This window comes from Colletes latitarsis, chromosome 2 (genome assembly GCF_051014445.1).
Source record: "Colletes latitarsis isolate SP2378_abdomen chromosome 2, iyColLati1, whole genome shotgun sequence".
Taxonomy (NCBI): Eukaryota; Metazoa; Arthropoda; class Insecta; order Hymenoptera; family Colletidae; genus Colletes; species Colletes latitarsis.
Window position 1 is genome coordinate 25,020,683 of NC_135135.1, and position 18,984 is coordinate 25,039,666.

Genomic DNA, 18,984 nt, shown 5'->3' on the forward strand with positions numbered 1-18,984 from the left:
GCAGACATTTCTGACCAGAAATTAGATTTTCGGTAAGGAATTTTTTTCTCGAAACTGAGTAGGATTTCGGGGGTATGTGTAATGACAAAAAATGATTGTAATCGACTCTTGCAACCGAGAATAATTTTTCTAAAACGATTTGAAAAATTTTTTTTTCTGCCAAAACCTTCAGCACTTACTCGAATTTTTTTCTCGAAAATGGATAGGATTTCGGAGGTATGTTTATTCACCAAAAATTATTGTAATTGACCCCCGCAACCGAAAATAATTTCTCCAGAACGATTTGAAATTTTTCAATTTAATTGTTAATAACTTTTTAACGAAGCCTCCATCAACAAATTGGTGATCTTGATTTTCGTCTTATTTTGGCCTCTAGAATCCCCCATTAAAATTTTTCCCAGGGTACTTGCTGTTACTTTTTCCATTAAAAACTTAAGGATTGCTTGCTTCAATATTTATGTCACACATACACAAGAAATAAAACATATTTTTACACTCAAAAATAATAAAAAAAGTAACTTGGCGAGGATTCGAACTCTGGACCAAAAGGCTCACAGATAATCGCTCTACCTCTCGACTAAATCTCACTCAATAAATTAAAATGTATTCCTCTCATTACACTCGTAATAAAAGCTTAAGTCAAACTATTTCGAAAACGAAAGTTCACAGTGAAGAAACCTATCAGAGCTTTTCGATACTAGGTACATGCTACAACTTGCCAATATCAAAAGTTTCGTAGCTAATTGCTCTATCAATTCAACCAAGTCTCGTCCAATAAACTAAAAAATACTTCTCTCATTCCACACGTATCGAAACTTTAAATATCTCGAAAACGAGGGTCCACAGCGAAAGAATCAGAGTTTTCCGATACTGTACACTAAGACTTGCTATAATTTCAAAAGCAATTTCCACCGCAAGTTCCCCTCGCGTGTGGACCATCGTCTTCGACCACAAAGATCCCTCCTTCCCCAATTAACCTCGAAGTCGAGACGTCGCCGGAACGTCAAGACAAATTGCCAAGCGTACGGCAGTTTCCTCCCGCGGAACGATCGCGACCGTGGCTGCCAAAGTCTCGCGCGTCTCCCGGCGTAGAAATATCGAAAACGCCCACGCGTTTCGCGCTTGGCCCTCCGAACTATCGTTCAACGATCGGGTCATTCGGGGCGTCGATAACCGGGTCGTCTATCAATCGACCGGCCAATTATCAGCCTGCGAAACTGGCCGGTCGGTCGCGCGATTGCCAAAACCCATCGCGATCCATCGCAGTTAATTAACCGTCGGTGATCGATCGCGACGCGCACGAGGCATTAAGGACAGGGATTCGCGTCCAGGGACATTCTAACTTTAGCCTTAGCCTGGCCAGCGGGGACCAGCAGGCTCGAGTCGAACGTCTGTTACGTAGAAGTAACGAGTACCGAACGGCCACCAGTTTGCCCCGGTGTCCGTACGCTTTGACTTTGAATAAAACAGTTCTCTGGCCGCCATCCGGCCGCTTGGATAACCCATCGATAATCATCTCGCGAGGAGGACCCATCGAGGGAGTCGAGAGACACGTCGGTGGCTCACCGTGGAGAAGTGGACGCGCGTGGGTGGTGGGTGTGCCCCTCCTGACTCCTGAGGAATCGTGTTTTAACTTGGTCCCTCTCTCTCTCTCTGACGTCAGCCCGTTAGAGGATCGCCCAGGTGATTCATGGACCCCGCCAACCTCGCGAACGATCGTCCTTGGAGGACGTCGACGCTTCCGGTGAACCCTGACGTGGATACGTAAACGTGACCAGTGAACCGATGACAGTTTTCGTTGTCCAGTTTACCCGTGAATCGAGATGGGTCTGATGTTGTCGGTGCTGATCGGCTGCGTGGGTGTCCTGGAGCTGCTCGCCTGCCTCAGACACGTATCCGACAGCGTGATAATCACGATCAACCAGCCGGCCACCCCGTGTCTGTCGTACCACGAGCAGACCAACGATAACGCGAGCACCCACGACTCCATCTGCAGCTACAGCCACTCGACGGAAGCGAGGATGACGAGGGGCGCCAAGCAGAAGCTGGAGAACCTGCACGAGTACAGCCTGAGGATCAGGAGCCAGCTGAGATCCAGGGATAAGAACTTCGATTATGGTACATTGTCAGAGTGCAGTCTTCCTAGAGATTACTTCCACGGCTCACGGGCGAGTCCAGACTCCAGGCTGAGTCCAGATTTCGAGTACCTGGTGCAGGCCAGCGAGATCGAACTCGAGGATGACGAGAAACGAGTCGACGTGGAAACGTTCTACGGGGACGCCATTGAGAATCAGAGAACGGATAAAAACGTCGATTATAGTCTTCCTGGAGACTACTTCCAGGACTCACAGGCGAGCCCAGATTCCAGATTGAGTCCCGATTTCGAGCACTTGGCGCAGGCCAGACCTCAAATTGAGATCGAAAATGACGAAAAACGACTCGACGCGTCCTACGAGGAAGCCATAGAGAATCAGAGAACGGATAAAAACGTCGATTATAGTCTTCCTGGAGACTACTTCCAGGACTCACAGGCGAGTCCAGACCCCAGACTGAGTCCCGATTTCGAGCACCTGGTGCAGGCCAGACCTCAAATTGAGCTCAAGGATGATGATAAACGACTCGATGGTGAAACATCCTACGAAGACGCCATAGAGAATCAGAGAACAGAGAACAGTTCGAGGGACAGACCGCTGTCCGTCGCGACGCCAGAGCCGGACAAGTACGTAAGAGTGCCCACGCCGATCCCCTTCGACGCTGAGGAGGACTACTCGAGCCTTGGAGTGTCCAGCGACGTGGGGACGTCGTTCGACAACGACTCTGGGAACGAGGCGCCCACCATGAGGTCGATCAACCGGTACGAGAGCCCCTCCGACGCTGGTTCCTCCAGAGACGAGTCAGATGATCGAGAAATCCTGAAGAGGAGACCGTTCAGGAAGTCTCACTCGAGGTCTCCGGACCCTATGAGGTGTCTGAGGTCGATCCAGGCGAAGACAGAGGCTCCCAGGGGATCCAGTCAGAGGAAGAAGGGGGGCAAGTCGTCCAGCACGATCGTCAGGAAGCCCACCAGGCTGAAGTCGAAGAACGCGGAGGTCAGCAAGTCCGCGGAGAGTCTGCTCGCCAGGAAGTCGAAGAGACACCGCGAGCCAGAGAGGCGGAAGTCGGATATCGCGAGCACCGCGTCGTTCAGGGACGAGTGGACCAACACCTCGCCTCTTGGGAGCCCGGCGTTGTCCAGGTCGGAGAGCAGGAAGAGCGTGTCTGTACAGGTGCAGACTAGTTTCGAGGAGATATTGGCTGGTCTTGAGTCGGAGAATTCTGTCGTGGGGCTCTCCGAGAGCAAGAGAGACTTGTCGTCCAGGGATCGATATGGTAGAAGATCCTTTTTCAAGAACAGAAGATTCGGTGGTTCGACGTCCAGAGACAAGGTGGATGATGAGTCTAGGGATCAGTCGGTGATTAATGCGACTGCTTCTGTGGAGGAGACCAAGGATACAGCGCGGTTGTTGAAGATATCGAGTTTCGAGGAAGCTGAGGTGGAGGATTACGAGAGAATTAGGAGCATCCTGGCTACCGATTCCGACTCTAAGGACGAGGAGAAGAGGAGGAAGGGGTCGAGGTCCGTGTCCTCGTTCGAGGACGATCTGGACTACTGGGACGCGGAGGATGTGAGTGCCGGAACTGGACCCATACAGTACTCGATACCGGATACAGATCGAAACAAAGCCTTCTGGGTAATGATGCAAGCTCCTCCCGTCTCTTTCCGAGCACACTTGTGTTAATCTTTTACTTACACTGGGGAATTGTTAATTAGCGACGGGATCGAGTGGATTTGTGTGAAATTTTATTCAGTGGGAAACTTTCAAGACAGTGTCAAGCGCAGATTAGTATTTTTTGGGGGAGAGTTTGTGAAATCACTGGAATTATTGAGAATTGAGGGACTTCCGGTTTATGGGGACGTTGAAAACTACTTTTTGAGTAGGTTTTTTTCCAAGGAAATTGGAGGAGTCTTTGATGTAGCGGTCTTGACATGCATGGAAACATGTTTTTAGAGTGCTCGCAATTTTTTTCCGGATAAAAACAGCAACACTTGCGAGAGTTACCGAAATCCGTGTACGAGGTGTTTCTAAAAATGCATAGTGACACGGTTTATCTTCTCTTAAATTTGTAAAAAGGAATTAGAATTATTTATCCTTTTTTTAAATACCGTATTTTGTTGTTTTATGGAAAATATCACAAATTTTAAAAATATAAACAACCCTTCGTTTCAAGTTAAACTACTTGAGTTTACCTGTACTATCTGTTTTAAATAATTTAATAATTCGTGAATATAAATAATACTCGATCCCGTCGTTAATTCGAAAACTCACACACATTATGTTACTACCACTATTCACTCGACTGTTAGTATCAGTTAACAAGCATGTACACGACATTAGTTTTTATAGTTCTCGTAGGAAACACCGCAAGGAATGCGTTGTTAGTAGTCAGACACTCCAGGTACCACGAAACCCACAGAGAAACCACAAATAATAATTTCTCTCCCGTGGAATTCGAGCTCGAACCACTTTGGTGCAACATAAGAATGCATTATGTTACCGAGACCCGATGCACTTATGGTTTACCTCATTTTTCCCAGCACGTCCCCGTTCTGTATGTACTTTCCACACGTCGTAGAAAAAGATCACAGCAGTTATCCTAGTTCCACCCATTTTCGTAGAATCTAAACTCACCCAGTGACTTTAACATTCTAGAGATCAATAGCTATGATCAATTTTAGTGACACATTTATAGAAACAAAACTATTTCTTTCCTACAGTTTCAGGGGGAAATTGCAGTACAAAAATTGATAATCACCGTTCTCAGTAAATTTCTGTCGCACAAAAATTTTAAAAAAACACGAGAGCAATTTCAGATTTCTCTCTGGAAAATTCAACCTGGGAAAAAATAAAAAATTCTCCATTAAATTCTGCAACCTGACTATCTTTTGGCTGGAATTATCTGTGCGACTTTTTGAAATGCAAAATCCTGTGCAATCTTTTGTACAAAATTTCTGAACTCCGATTGAAAAAAGACCAGGATAAAAAGAATCTAGCGCGAGTGTCGAGGTTTCTCACCTGTTTCTGCGTTTCGTTCCTGTTTTCGATCTTTGGTCGCGAGTTCCTCGCGCAATTCGCGCCCGATCAAAACTCCCGGTTACGTCGAGCCACGCGATAAACCAGCCAAGCCTGTCGAAGTGGGACGACGAATCAGGATGGCCCATCGAGCTTGGCCGTCGTGACCAAAAAACGTTGTTGGAAGCTTTCACCATCGCGTTGGAAAGAAAAATTCCTCCGACGACGGAGGCGAGAAAATCCCGGTCGCGCGACGTTCCGCTCGAAACACTCTCGCGGTTCGTGGCCGTTGGTGCCGTGTGGCTCGCGTGGGGTCTCCCAAAATATCAATCTCACGCCAGTCTGCAAATAATGCACGCATATACCGCGTGCCTCGACATTTACAACCCTGGCGACACTTTGGAAGACGCTTTCCTATTTTTTTTCTTCGATATGTTTGCCAAGAATTTCCCTCGCCACCCAACGCCCGCAAATATAATGGAAAAATTATTTTTCCTATGGCAGAAAGTGCCCTTGTTCGATAGCAATTCTTAAAAAATTTAATCGACAGTTGATCGTTTGTTTGATAATTTTCCTTGTCTTTCGAAGAGCTTTATGATTTTTTCAAAATTTAATCGAGAGCCTTTTACGAATTTAATGGGGGAAATAATTTTTTTTATGGTACAAAGTGTCTTCGTTCGATGATAAATTTCCTTATCTTCCGGAGAGCTTTATAATTATTTAAAAATTTAATCGAGAGTCTTTTATGAATCCAATGGGAATTTTTTGTTTATGGTACAAAGTGCTTCTGTTCGATAATAAATTTTGCATGAATTTGTTGCAATATATGGTTGAATATTAGCTGTCGAAAGGAACGAGTGCTTTCAGGATTTGAATTGCCAAATTAGTTACGTTTTCGAACGTCTTGTTTCTGTGAAATGTAACCTCAACTTTAGAAAATATTGTAAAACATTTATGTTTAGGTGTGAGAAGTGGTTCTTAGGCCTAAATGACTCCGACGAAAATTTAACTGGGCTCCGCTGCATATAGCCGCGAGATTTATGGTTGTTTTTCTTTTTCGTTCGACCCGATTTCTTCTCCAGTAGTATTTTTAATCGAGCATCTTCCGGGGGACCCTCGTTCGATATTACGTTACCGATCCCCGATCCGCGTGGGCGATCACGTCCTCCTGTCACAGACGATTTTCATTTCCCCCGGCTATTTATACGACCGACCCGCGTTCTTCAACTATTTTGGCGGCGATGGAAAGGCGATTCACCGCGAAATTGCGATCGTTAGAGAGCGGTAAATTCTCCTCGATCGCTAGATCGTCTAAAACCGTCGGGGATTTATTTGTTTGTTCATTAAGGGGTTAATAGCCTTTAGTGGCACGCTGCCCCGATGAACGCTTCGGTGGTCCTCGACGCGTGGCAAAAATCTCTTATTAATAGTTAACTCGCGTTAGATCGATGATAGCACTCGGTATTTTGGCCTGACTTCCTTCGACGATCCTAACTTTCTTCGTTTCTTGTTTCTTTATGCGTCTCGTGGGCTCTGTTCCACGCTACGTAATCGAACAGATCGCGAAAGAATGTTCTTAACATACATTTTTAGCATCGATCATTTCCAATTAGCAATATAACAACATAAATTTGCCCAGATGGAAAATAATTTGCAAAAATCTTTCGTTGGTCTCGGATATGAGTTCCGAGCAAATCAGAAAAGAAACCTTTGTTTTTATACAAGACACAAACATACCTCAACTCAAATAATAAAATTTATTTTTAATACTAAACATATACGAACGTTTCCCTTAACGAAACAAGCAAAAATAAAAATGATACAACAAGTTTACGTACATGTAACATCGAAGATAAATTTAGAATTAAAATGATCGAAGGACAAGCGTGCGAAAATGTGACTGAATAATCGAATAAGAATGAAAACGGGGGTGGCGAGTGAAATTAGACGCGTTTGTCGAATCATAGCAGTGAAATTAATAGAAATTGCAAGTGTACGATTCGCGCCACTCCCACAGAGATTCGTGACTCGAGTTTAATTCTCGACGTTGGAGGAAGGATTCGTCTCGCGTGGGTGTCGTCGAAGGTATTGGTGATGTGCGAAACATTCCGACCCAATTACATCGGGGATTTCTTCTCTATTTTTCGCGCGTACCCGCCCCCGACCAGGAACCACCTGTTTGGCACGCGATCAAGGCGTCGCGTCGGTTCCGACGGTCGATGTTATCAGGAAACTTGCTCGATGCTAGACGAAACGCTTCCGATCGACCCTCTGGCATCCTTCCTGGCCACCATCGTTCCGAATATCCGCCATTAAACACGCTTAACGCGACACATCGCGCGCAGAATTCTCTACAAATTCTTCTAACAATCTTTTAATACCTTTTTCTCTGCTTTACCTCACGATATTGTTTCTATGATTCCTTCATTTCGATGCACAGGTCTAAATCTTTGCTCTTTTTCTCATTTTTTATCAGTGATTTTTGCTAGGTATTTAATAGTGGCCTCAGAATATTTGCAAAGCTGTTTCGTTTAAAAATACCATCGATGATTTCCTCATTTTGATTCACAGACCAGATAATATGTTCTTTTAATCATTTTCCTCTCCCATTTTTTATTACTGATTTTTCCTAAGTATTTAGTAGTGTTCTTAGAATATTTGCAAAGCTGTTTCGTTCAAAAATTCCATGTACAGAAATTTTTTAGAGGGAGTTTCTGAGCTCAATTGATGCAACTGTTGAGAATTGAGGGGCTTCCGGTTTATGGGGACGTTGAAAACCACTTCTTAAATAACTTTTTTCCTAAAGAAACTCTTAGACGTTTTGAGGTAGTGGTCTTGACATGCATGGAAATATGATTTCAGAGTGCTTACAATTTTTTTTCTATACAAAATGGCAACAATTGCGAGAGCTACCGAAATACGTGTACGAAGTGACACGATTGCGACTCTCCTGTGAATCTAAAACGGATAAATCTAAAAGAATTCTTGTACGTATATTAATTTCTCACATTGCATACGATTTTTGGATCCGTATATGGCGGTTTTGTTTGAAACGAGAGGGAATAAAAAATTTTTTAAAAATCGTGGACCTCGGATTTCGAGTGTTACGGCCTCGATCGAGCCACGTTCGTCCGTGAACAATGTTTACGGCTCTATTCTCCGGCGAAGCGTCAGCCGCTCCGACAATGAGGAGTATTCGCGTCGATGAAAGGCCGACGGAAATACACCGCGAGCTCAAGCAGCGCGTGCTTCGCTGCCGCGGCTTCTGGCGTTTCGTGCCTCGACGCGGATTCCATAATCGCATCCCGATCGAACGCTCTGAACCTTGAGAATTCCAAACGGAACCAATATTTGCGTTTACAACCCCCTCCTGGATCTACAAAACTCGATTCGTGTTCTCTTATATTTGCCCTCGTGACTGAGGCTTTACACTATTTCACTCTGCTTATTGAATGGACAGTGATTTCTAGCTGATTTCTAGCCCTATTCATCAAATTTAAAGTTTACAACTTTGCAATCTTTCTGTTGTAAGCATTATTATGCACTTGGAGTACTCGTTCACTGTCCGGTCTCTCAGCGGCGTATCCAAACGCATGGCGCTATGATCCATCCACGGGGCATGGACAGTGAACGTGTTAACCCTCTGTGAGTCGAATTCTGTTTTTTAAATATAAACTTGCTAGGCATTTACTTCGACATTTCCTTCGAACCACGCTGCCAACCATCGTCGATATTATATAATTCAAAAATTATTTGCTAAAATGTCGATATATTAAAGCCCATAAAAATTTCTCCGTATTTCCGGAAGAGGTACGACCATAATTCCAGAGAAAAGAAACGCGAAGAACCACCGACTGGCTAGATCACGGAGCCCCCGCCGGTATACGGTAATCGATCCTCTGGAATTCGTGGATCGCGCGTGGATCTGTTTCTCGTCTCGGTGGCGGCGGGCGTCAGTGTCCAGAAATATCTCCGTTGAGGATAAAAAAAAGACGAGTAACGCGAAGAAAAAGGACGCGGTTTCCCCGTGGATCGCGCGAGGGTAACCTGTCGCGTCCGTGGGCCGTGGATCGCCAACGAGAGCCCCGGGACATCGTCGTCGACGGGAGAAAGAAGGGGCGTCGTAGGAAAAGTTGCACCCGGCACACTGCAACGAGAACCTCGGCGGAAGGAGAACCCAGTGGGGAGGAAACGAGAGGAAGGGGGGAGGGGGGAGGGACGCGCACGGCGCGTATTCTGGAGTCGTCGGGACGCCGAAAATAGCGTCCCGATATGATGACGCCCGGAGCGGTCCGATCCTAGATTTCAGTCAGTTCGCAAGCTCGAAAGCTGCTGGTTACACGGAGAACCGACGCTCTGTTCCATTTCCATAGCGACCAGACGGAGAAGCCATCGACCAGAATCCCCTATCAGCGTACACCGCGGCACAGAGTCTCCCGAAGTCCCGATCTCCTCTTCCTCGTCGTGTGAACCGTCGTCAGAAACCGCGACATTATTAAACGCGCGAACCGTAACCAACCGTCGAACGAATCATTAACGACATGGCGGACGTAGACAGTGTAGTGTACACGACCACCGAGCGCAAGGTTCGCAAAGTGAAGAAGACGACCAAGCGCAGGGAGAGCCACGATCAGAACGCCGAGGTCACGATCACCGAGGTCGACAGCTCGCAGAACAACCACCACGCCATCGAAGAGTATGTGCTGGCTGCAGACGTGCCGAGAATCGGTTCCTACGTACCCCGTTCTATCCCCTCGACGCCCTTTTCGAGCGTTCGCCGCCACCCCCGGCGATCTGTTCCTCGACAAATCGGTCCACAGTGCCGTTCGAGTACAGATTTCTTTCGAAAAGTATCGCTTACGAGAGAATCATTTCGCGGGGGGGTTGCAAACAGAAAAGGTCCATTTTGGGGGGCTTTGAGGGTGACGTCGGTGGGATTCTATGGGTAGCAAATAGCGAGTAGAGCTTGTTTTGTCGGATAGAAACGTCCTCGTGAATGGGAGCTTCTTTGGGGGATCAGAGTGAACCCTCTCGGGGGGTTCAAACGATACTGGTATTGTTGTCATAGATATTCGAGAGGGTTATTGCTCTGGTTCTATCGATAAAAGCCTCGTTGGAGGCTTCTGTTCATTCGTTGTAACACGAAGATAGATTTACCCTTGTTTATTAACACTCTTCTCAAGGAATATTAGATGCTTGAGGAAGTTCGATGTTCCAAAGTTCATAGATGTTCAAATTGCTCCAAAGTCTTTTGTTCATAAGTTCTAGTTCGAATGAAATAGTTTGAACCACGTTTATCAGCACTCTTTTCAAGGAATATTAGATCCTCGAGGAAGATCGATGTTCAAAAGTTCAAACTATTCAGTTCATAGATGTTCGAATTGCTCCAAAAGCTTCTCGTTAGCAAATGGTGTATCGCCAAGTTGATTCTATCAATCGAAAGCCTTCTGTTCATCCCCATTCTAGTTTGAACAGTGTTCATCAGCCCTATTCTCAAAGAATATTAAATCCTCGAGGAAGATCGATGTTCCAAAGTTCAAGCTATTCAGTTCACAGATGTACAAAGTTCAAACTGTTCACTCTAATGTGTGCATTACCAAGCTGATTCCACCAATCGAAATCCTTCTGTTTATCCATTCTACGTCGCACGAAGTAGTTTGAACCGAATTAGTTTTTGAAAATGGTGTTCACGATGTTCGTAGGAACGTCGCCTTTTTGGATGAAACAAGCTGTACTTGCTTCTGCATGGCGACCCACTTTCGTGGAAGATGAAAACCCTCTCGTCGCCATCGCATCGGTTCGATCGTTGTCACCCCTCCCAGTTTTGGTTTTCTCGACCTAAAAATGTCGCCACGGTTCGCTTCCGTGGATTTACGAGCTTTCGACCGATGTTTTCGACGGAATTCGCGGATCCCGAGGGCGGTGGCCCCAGAGGGACGCTCTTCTCTCACAGGAGCGAATAGACTAGCGACTCCCGCGGGAATCCCCCAGGGCTGGGACCATCGAAATAATTTACAGACGCTCGAGTATTCGAAATACGCCAAAGGCACAATTGCTACTTTTATTTATTCACCAAACGGGGAAAATCTAATTATTGTATACAAGATCGAGGGAAAAGTATCACAATTTATATTTATGAAACAATAATAAAAATTCTGGGTCCAAAAGGTTCAAGTATTCGAATATTTTAGTACTCTAGACTATCGTTACTCGAGGATTTCGTTGTTCAGAATATGAAGAAAGAACGACGCTCTTAAAGGACTTGAATTATTAAACCAATGGCTGTTTTAGGACCGAGAATCTTTAACACCGTCGCGGCGGTGGCTCTTTTTGCCAGTCTTAAATATTTAAGTACTCGGGTCAGTTACTCTCCATATTAAAAACAGTAGACTGTTCAGTTGTGCTCTGTAAAATCTTCGACAGTTGTGTTTTATTCTATCCGTGAATTTTTCTCTTTTAATTTAGATCTTTTATTTCCAATATTCTGCAGATACGATTATGTAGAATTTCGGAACTAATATTAAATTTTGTGTTCCAAACTGTGTAGAATTTTGAAAATTCAGTTTGACTGGTACTTAAAATATTCGAATATTGGATTAGAAAAAAATATCGACGAGTAATCCCAGGCTCCATTCGCGTCACGATACATGCTTACGTCACATAGTAGATAGATATATGTTTCCGTACAAAAAATACTCAGCCAGCACATACAACAGCACTCAATCAAGGTACATACCGACCAGCAACAGATCCATTCTACACCGTCGAACGCGGAAACGCGAGATGGGAGGAATTCGCGTGAACGAAAAGAGAGGAAAAAAAAAATATTCCAAAAAAAAAAACGATGCTGTGAGAGGAGTGCATCGAAGTTTTTCATCGACGTCGATCCTCGTGCTGTTTAATCTGTCAACCGGAGACGATTTACCATTTGTCATTCACATTGTGTATTAACCTTTTCAGACCTGACGTAATGTTTTAAAGTCACTAATTCACGCTATTAACTAATAGTATTAGCTTCTTACGAAATATTCTCCACGTAGGTTAAATATTATAACAGGTGTTCCCTAAAAGTTTCTTTTGCAAAAATTACTTGGTTCCTAACATTCCAACTTCGTGTTTTAAAAATAAGAATTACACTTGGCTCGTGAAACGATTAGTTCAGAAATTGTTTAATGCATAGAAATACCAGAAACCTCAGAGTTTAGAAGTTTGAATCGAATGCTATTACGAAAAAGCTAAAGTTGAAGTATGTTTCGAGTTATTTTTGTATCCGAGTATTCAGGTCCGAAACGATTAATATTTAATAGAGATTGCGTAACTTTCTACGCAACGGGGCACCGTAAATCGTCTTCATTTAGTTCCCTCCGCGCGTGCAGTAGTGTTTACGATCGGGAAATTGCACAAAATTAGCTGAGAATTATTTACCGTGTACTTCACAGTCCAACGATAACATAGTAAACAATAATTTTCATTAACTTTGCTGATCATTGTCGAAGAACGTGTCCGTACAGTGATTAATCCAGGGGAGATCGTGTCTAACGAGTGTTACGAGAGTGAATATGGAGATCTGGTTCTAAACTCGACGCGTTTTCTTTTTCCTTTTGCAGTTGATTTTCAGTGGCGAGTACACGAAGGCGATGAACAAGGATTGGCACAGCGGCCATTTCTGTTGCTGGCAGTGCGACGAGTCCCTGACCGGTCAACGCTACGTTCTCAGGGATGAACACCCTTATTGCATCAAGTGCTACGAGAGCGTCTTCGCGAACGGCTGCGAGGAATGCAACAAAATCATTGGCATCGACTCGAAGGTACAAACACGTCCATTAGTTTATACATTGGAAACCCATGGTCGAATAATAAAGAACAACCGAACAAAATTTCATTCGAATTGGACGGAAATCGTGGGAGTTACAGGGAAATCACAAACACACAGATCTTAACCGTGAATAGGCCTTCAGCGTTGGAATTTGAAAAAATAATAATATTTACTAGAGTTCATATTTCTGCAAATTAAATAGTCTATACTTTCCATCGGAATATAAGGAACAACTAAACAAAATTTCATCCGGATTGCACAGAAATATTACGAGTTATAGAAAAATTACAAACACACAGATTTTAAACGCGAATGAGTCTTCTAAGTTTGAATATGAAACTTTATCTAAAGTCGAGAATGAGGAACTATTTCGTATATAATAATAATTATTAGAGTTCGTATTTCTGCAAATTAAGTAGCATATACTTTTCATTTGAATATAAGGAGCAACTAAACAAAATTTCATTCACATCGAACAGAAAACATACAAATTATAGGAAAATCACAAACACACTGATTTTGAACGCGAGTGTTTGCATATAAGCGGCGAAGAAGGATAGACATGAACTTGTGTTTGCAAAAATATAAGGTAAAAGTAAATAAATATGATAACTGGGAACAACGAGAGACAGTAGATCGGATCAATGGACATTTCTGCAAAGAATTTGCTTGTAACCGGGGGGAAAGATTGCACGTAAACGGGGATTAGTTCGGGGAGCTTTCAAGAGGCAAATGGAGCTTCGAGATTTTAAAGTGCGTTTTTACATCGGTGTTTCGATCGATCAACGAGTTCCTTTTGCGTCGTATTCTCGTCGAAGACCTTCCGGGGACGCGGAGGATGTTCCGTAAAGAGTAATTCCACGCAAAAATCGGGTAATTATCGGTTCGTGTATAATCACAAGACGAGATGGCGATACGCGAGCAGCCATGGGCGTTGACTTACTCATTCCTAGAAATAGAAACGATGATGCAGGTGCCGCTACCCGTATCGGCTTCGAGAGCTTATTTCCGTTTCTCGGCTGTTCGTGTCTTCCCCTCCTTCGCTCACAGTTGCAGAAATTCGCTCGAAACGAGTCGCGAGCGTTCCAAGACAAAATTCAAGTCGTCTTCTAATCATATTTCAAGAAACAAAATTGCTCCGAGGTATTAGTAACTTCGACTCGAGTATCAAACTTTTTCTAAATTTTTAGAGTCCTGCTATTTTTGGTCCATTGTTTTTTTCGCGATTAATGTCTCGTTATGAGACACCATTTTTACCCCGATGCAATTCCAAACTTAAAGCCTGTCGATGTTCGAGATTATTTTGGAAAAATCTATCCACAGATTCTAATTTGGGAACGTGAAAGTAAATGGATGTTAGATTTATTATTTGTTTCATTTTGCCCAACTCTGCGAGGAAGGATGCATGACCACGAACGAAACGGGCGATCAGTCGATCCAAGGATCCACGTTCCTGAAACGACGCACGATCGTCGTAGAGGTCGACGAGATCGCGATTATAATCGATCCAGAAATGGAAACCCGCGCGATCGCTTGTCTAATGAATTCAATTTTTATTCTTCGGTGTATGAATCGTCGTTACAACCGTCCATAAAAATGATAACTAGTCTTTCGCAGTCTTTAATTTAATTGTTATGGAAGAACATTTTCGTATAATACAAATGTTGGAATACGTGGCGATAAATAATTCTTTTATGAGGAAAAAGTTCGTTCAAAGTTACGATAACGTTAAAGTGCACGATGGAGACGAGAGTCTGGGCTAACTAGTCTGACCAAGAATGGCATAATCTCCTTTCTACAAACCCAGGAAAAGGCGCGCCTACAGGAAGGAGATTATACCTGTTACTAATCAGACACGCCAGCCAATTTCTCGTCCCTATCGTGGCGTACAATTTACAAAATAATAAACAATAATACTGTAAGCTTCTACAAGCATATTTTGTTATTGAAAAATCATAGAATCATAACAATTAACGTATCAGTTTTATCAATCAAATTCTGAGAATATTCCAGACCAGAAAAATCAAGTAAATCGTTGTTGAATATCGTATTTTTTCCAAAAGAATCGCGATACTCTTCGTTTAGGTATCGACTAAGTGTATTAAAAATCGCGTAATATTAAAATAAATTCTAATACAGATAAAAATAATATTTCCTCCGGGTGCTTGTTAGGTTAATGGCGTCTCGGCAGCAACGATTCGCTAATCCCCGGCGTTTACGTCGATCTTGTGAACCGGTTGATCGTTTTCTACTTCCTTAACGGCGACCTAGACCGCGTTATGGTTTCCTTAGAGTCGATGTCCTTGTCCCAGAGTCAATATTTTCTGCTCGTCCAAGTCCAAGCATTCTGTTTCGTAGCGTATATTCGCGCTCAAAATTGTCTCTCCTGTTCCCCAAGTACTTATTTCTTTTAAAAAGAGTACTATCTTTTGGTAATATCAAGCGAGAACCAACGGAACATTTTAGATTTAATCTACAAACAAAATTGTAAAAGAAGAGTAACAATGCAACTTTAATTTATTTTACTCTTTGAAAAAGGTGTTTCCTTTTTGCAAAATAACCAGTTTTTACAGATTAAATAGTCTGTGCTGGAGGGGTTAGTTCGTTCGCGTTTGTTGTTTATTATTCGAAGAAAATGGCGGCGAATCTTTGGCCCCGAGGCTTAGAGAGCTCGCGAAGGATGAGACCAGGTTGCGATAATTCGAACGCTGTTCGCAGGATCTGTCGTACAAGGACAAGCACTGGCACGAGGCCTGCTTCCTCTGCAACAGGTGCAGAGTGTCCTTGGTGGACAAACAGTTCGGTAGCAAGGTGGACAAGATCTACTGCGGCAACTGCTACGATGCCCAATTCGCCAGCCGTTGCGACGGATGCGGCGAGATCTTCCGTGCTGGTACGTAATCGACGACAATTCTAATGCAATCGTTTGAAATTCGCCCGGAAATCGATACAGAAACTGCCGCGAAACTTCGTCCGCGATGCAGTATTCGGTATTTCGAGCGAACGAATCCGCACGCCGCTTACGAAATGTTATAAATACTCGGGGATTATGAAGATGGTAATAATAACTTTGTTGCGGTGCATGAATTAGCGTGCATACCGGGTGCGACGCTTGAAATTCAACTGGGATCGCGTTCCTCTCTAGAGTCACGCGAGTCAGAGTTAATTCTCTATCTGTTCGGAAATTAATTAAAATACATTATTTTTTATCTTTGCGCTCTTACGTAGGATCACACAAAATGTAGACTAACTGCCCCAAACAGTTCAGAGAAAATTAAATTCTCTGACCTCTCAGAAATTTATTTAATTAATTTTTATTTTCGAAAAGAAGTTAATTTCTAGTTTCCGAACAGAAATATTCTTACTCCTCGAGGTACTATCGACCACTTTACGAAAGGATCTGGATTTGTTTTTTATTTGAGGAAATTCTCAAAGTCTTTATTTTGAGGGAATTCGACAGTATTGTCTTTTAAATTCTTTGATCCCTCGAAAATTAATTAATTGCTTTTGTCTTTGAGTTTTTATTTTCGAAAAGAAGTTAATTTCTAGTTTCCGAACAGAAATATTCTTACTCCTCGAGGTACTATCGACCACTTTACGAAAGGATCTGGATTTGTTTTTTATTTGAGGAAATTCTCAAAGTCTTTATTTTGAGGGAATTCGACAGTATTGTCTTTTAAATTCTTTGATCCCTCGAAAATTAATTAATTGCTTTTGTCTTTGAGTTTTTATTTTCGAAAAGAAGTTAATTTCTAGTTTCCGAACAGAAATATTCTTACTCCTCGAGGTACTATCGACCACTTTACGAAAGGATCTGGATTTGTTTTTTATTTGAGGAAATTCTCAAAGTCTTTATTTTGAGGGAATTCGACAGTATTGTCTTTTAAATTCTTTGATCCCTCGAAAATTAATTAATTGCTTTTGTCTTTGAGTTTCTATTTTCGAAAGGAAGTTAATTTCTAGTTTCCGACCAGAAATATTCTTACTCCTCGAGGTACTATCGACCACTTTACGAAAGGATCTGGATTTGTTTTTTATTTGAGGAAATTCTCAAAGTCTTTATTTTGAGGGAATTCGACAGTATTGTCTTTTAAATTCTTTGATCCCTCGAAAATTAATTAATTGCTTTTGTCTTTGAGTTTCTATTTTCGAAAGGAAGTTAATTTCTAGTTTCCGACCAGAAATATTCTTACTCCTCGAGATACTATCGACCACTTTACGAAAGGATCTGGATTTGTTTTTTATTTGAGGAAATTCTCAAAGTCTTTATTTTGAGGGAATTCGACAGTACTGTCTTTTAAATTCTTTGATCCCTCGAAAATTAATTAATTGCTTTTGTCTTTGAGTTTTTATTTTCGAAAAGAAGTTAATTTCTAGTTTCCAAACAGAAATATTCTTACTCCTCGAGGTACTATCGACCACTTTACGAAAGGATCTGGATTTGTTTTTTATTTGAGGAAATTCTCAAAGTCTTTATTTTGAGGGAATTCGACAGTATTGTCTTTTAAATTCTTTGATCCCTCGAAAATTAATTAATTGCTTTTGTCTTTGAGTTTTTATTTTCGAAAAGAAGTTAATTTCTAGTTTCCGAACAGAAATATTCTTACTCCTCGAGGTACTATCGACCATTTTATGAAAGGATCTGGATTTGTTTTTTATTTGGGAGGGAATTCTCGAAGTGTTTACTTCGAAGGAATTCGACAGTATTATTTTTGATCGTTTCATCGATGGAAATAAAATGGACCTCGAAATCGAGGATAAGAATCGCGTTCGACAGTCGGGCTTCGTAATCGTGCGAACCTCGGATCGCCAACGTGCTCCGAACAATGATTCACGGATCCCGAACGGACCATAGATCTTGCATTCGGCGTTTCTTATTAAGGCAACGAAGCCAAGGATCCGGCATTCGAGTCAATTATCAGCGTTTCGAACACCTACGTCTCCGCGAAAATCGAAATCGAAGAATTCCCGCGTAATTGAAACTCTCGAGGCGGGCAGATAGAGAGGTGCGCAGTCAACGACCGTCGTTGGATGATAAAATACTTACAAATCGAATTATTTAAGTTTGACGTCTCGTTTTGAATTTCATTTTCGATTATAAAATATTATTATTTTCGTATTTTATTAAAGAGTGACCAATGTGTTTATATTTTGGGTATCGAAGTATTTGGACACTGAAATATTTAAATACTCGAATATTTTGTCCATCGAATGGGTATATCCAGATATTCTTGGTATTTATAAATCGAATTATTTAAGTTTGACGTTTCGTTTTGAACTTCATTCTCGATCTATTATAGAAATTTTGTGTTTTCTTAAAGTGCGATGACGTGTTTACATTTTGGGCATCGAGATATCGAAATAATCGAGTCGTCCCAGCCCCTGGCGGGGTCCAGGGGACCCCCAGGTGGGAAAGTGGGTCGAAAAAGGCTGTTGGGCAATTATCCGGCCGACCTTTTCCGTTTCGGATGACTCTGAACTCAAGACTATAGGTTTGTCTCTCGTAACCTTCGCCGATCGCAGACGGCGTGGAGTGCACCGCGACCTATTTAACGCGTGATTCACGTCCTCGCGACCCTGTCGGGGACCTAAACATCCTCGTCACCGGTGATTTTCACTCCGAAAGCACTTTAAACGCCCACATACGTAAATCAAGCCCATCTACATCTACGTCTTACAGAAGTTGTTTACCTTTAGGTGGTTTTTAGGGGTCTGTAACATCTGTTCACTTCATCAAATAGGACCTTTCATATTTTTATATTTCATTCTAGCCATTGGCAAAGAAGTACAGTGCACAGCTGTTTCGAACAGATGGACTAGGGTTACAATTAAAAAAAAATTGTGTTTCTTCGTATATTTTCCACCGAACAAGGTGGAGGAAAGGGAGACCACGATAATTCGGTCAAGTACGCTCGAGGTTAAGGTGAAACTATCCGCTGACGAAATTCTGGGAACGTCGTCGCGGGGATATCGCGGCAGAAACATTCGTCGGATCGGGGAAAGCAATGCTAGGAACGGGGCATCGATTTCGCCTCCGTTTTCGAGCTACGTGACGCG

General features: G+C 42.8%; 1 protein-coding gene and 1 long non-coding RNA gene across 12 annotated transcripts in view; one reads left to right on the forward strand and one right to left on the reverse strand.

The window, feature by feature from the left end:
- The window catches only part of Lmpt (four and a half LIM domains protein limpet), a 133,412-nt gene that overhangs the window by 93,545 nt on the left and 20,883 nt on the right, over positions 1-18,984 (forward strand). For 7 of the 11 annotated variants that reach the window (XM_076774643.1, XM_076774592.1, XM_076774600.1 and 4 more), the window contains 2 exons: positions 12,719-12,919; positions 15,646-15,820. In XM_076774643.1, the coding sequence (XP_076630758.1) occupies positions 12,719-12,919; positions 15,646-15,820 (376 nt within the window). Of the gene's footprint in view, positions 1-679; positions 3,732-9,390; positions 9,808-11,684; positions 11,840-12,718; positions 12,920-15,645; positions 15,821-18,984 lie in introns of those variants that run through there. The other 4 variants (XM_076774608.1, XM_076774616.1, XM_076774660.1 and 1 more) reach the window with 4 other exon arrangements.
- On the reverse strand, positions 2,599-5,401 carry LOC143346577 (uncharacterized). Its single transcript, XR_013080441.1, has 2 exons — positions 5,115-5,401; positions 2,599-5,050 (listed from the first exon to the last, which is right to left on the reverse strand). It is a non-coding gene; the product is annotated as an uncharacterized LOC143346577 (long non-coding RNA).